This window comes from Hylobates moloch, unplaced genomic scaffold (assembly GCF_009828535.3).
Source record: "Hylobates moloch isolate HMO894 unplaced genomic scaffold, HMol_V3 SCAFFOLD_7, whole genome shotgun sequence".
Lineage (NCBI taxonomy): Eukaryota > Metazoa > Chordata > Mammalia > Primates > Hylobatidae > Hylobates > Hylobates moloch.
This window is the reverse complement of record NW_026652282.1, coordinates 3,210,725-3,210,995: the sequence shown is the minus strand read 5'-3', so window position 1 is coordinate 3,210,995 and position 271 is coordinate 3,210,725. Positions and strand designations below refer to the sequence as shown.

Sequence of the window (271 nt, the reverse complement as noted above, 5' to 3'; positions counted from 1 at the left end):
GAGGAGACCAAGCTGGAGGAACCACTGAGTGAGGGGCGGCCAACTACTCCCCTAGCTCCCTGAGCAGCCACTAAGTTCAGGCCCAGCCGCCAGACCTCAGAGATCTCACCAGCAGGGTGCTTACCTTGGTGTGAACAATAAAATGAATGTGTTGCAAACTGATCTGAGTGACTCCATGTTGTCTGGTGGTGGGGAGGGAGGGAGGGAGGAAGAGGAGGTGTGTGGGGAGGGAGGGAGGGAGGAAGAGGTGGTGTGCGGGGAGGGAGGGAGG

General features: G+C 59.0%; 1 protein-coding gene across 1 annotated transcript in view; it reads left to right on the top strand.

Annotated features, from left to right (window-relative positions):
- The window catches only part of LOC116812250 (variable charge X-linked protein 3-like), an 836-nt gene extending 674 nt beyond the window's left edge, over window positions 1-162 (top strand). Inside the window, exon 2 of the mRNA XM_032757963.2 lies at window positions 1-162. This exon is cut by the window's left edge and continues 300 nt beyond it. Within this exon, the coding sequence (XP_032613854.1) occupies window positions 1-63 (63 nt within the window). The 3' untranslated portion in view covers window positions 64-162.
- Window positions 163-271: the final 109 nt, after the last annotated feature.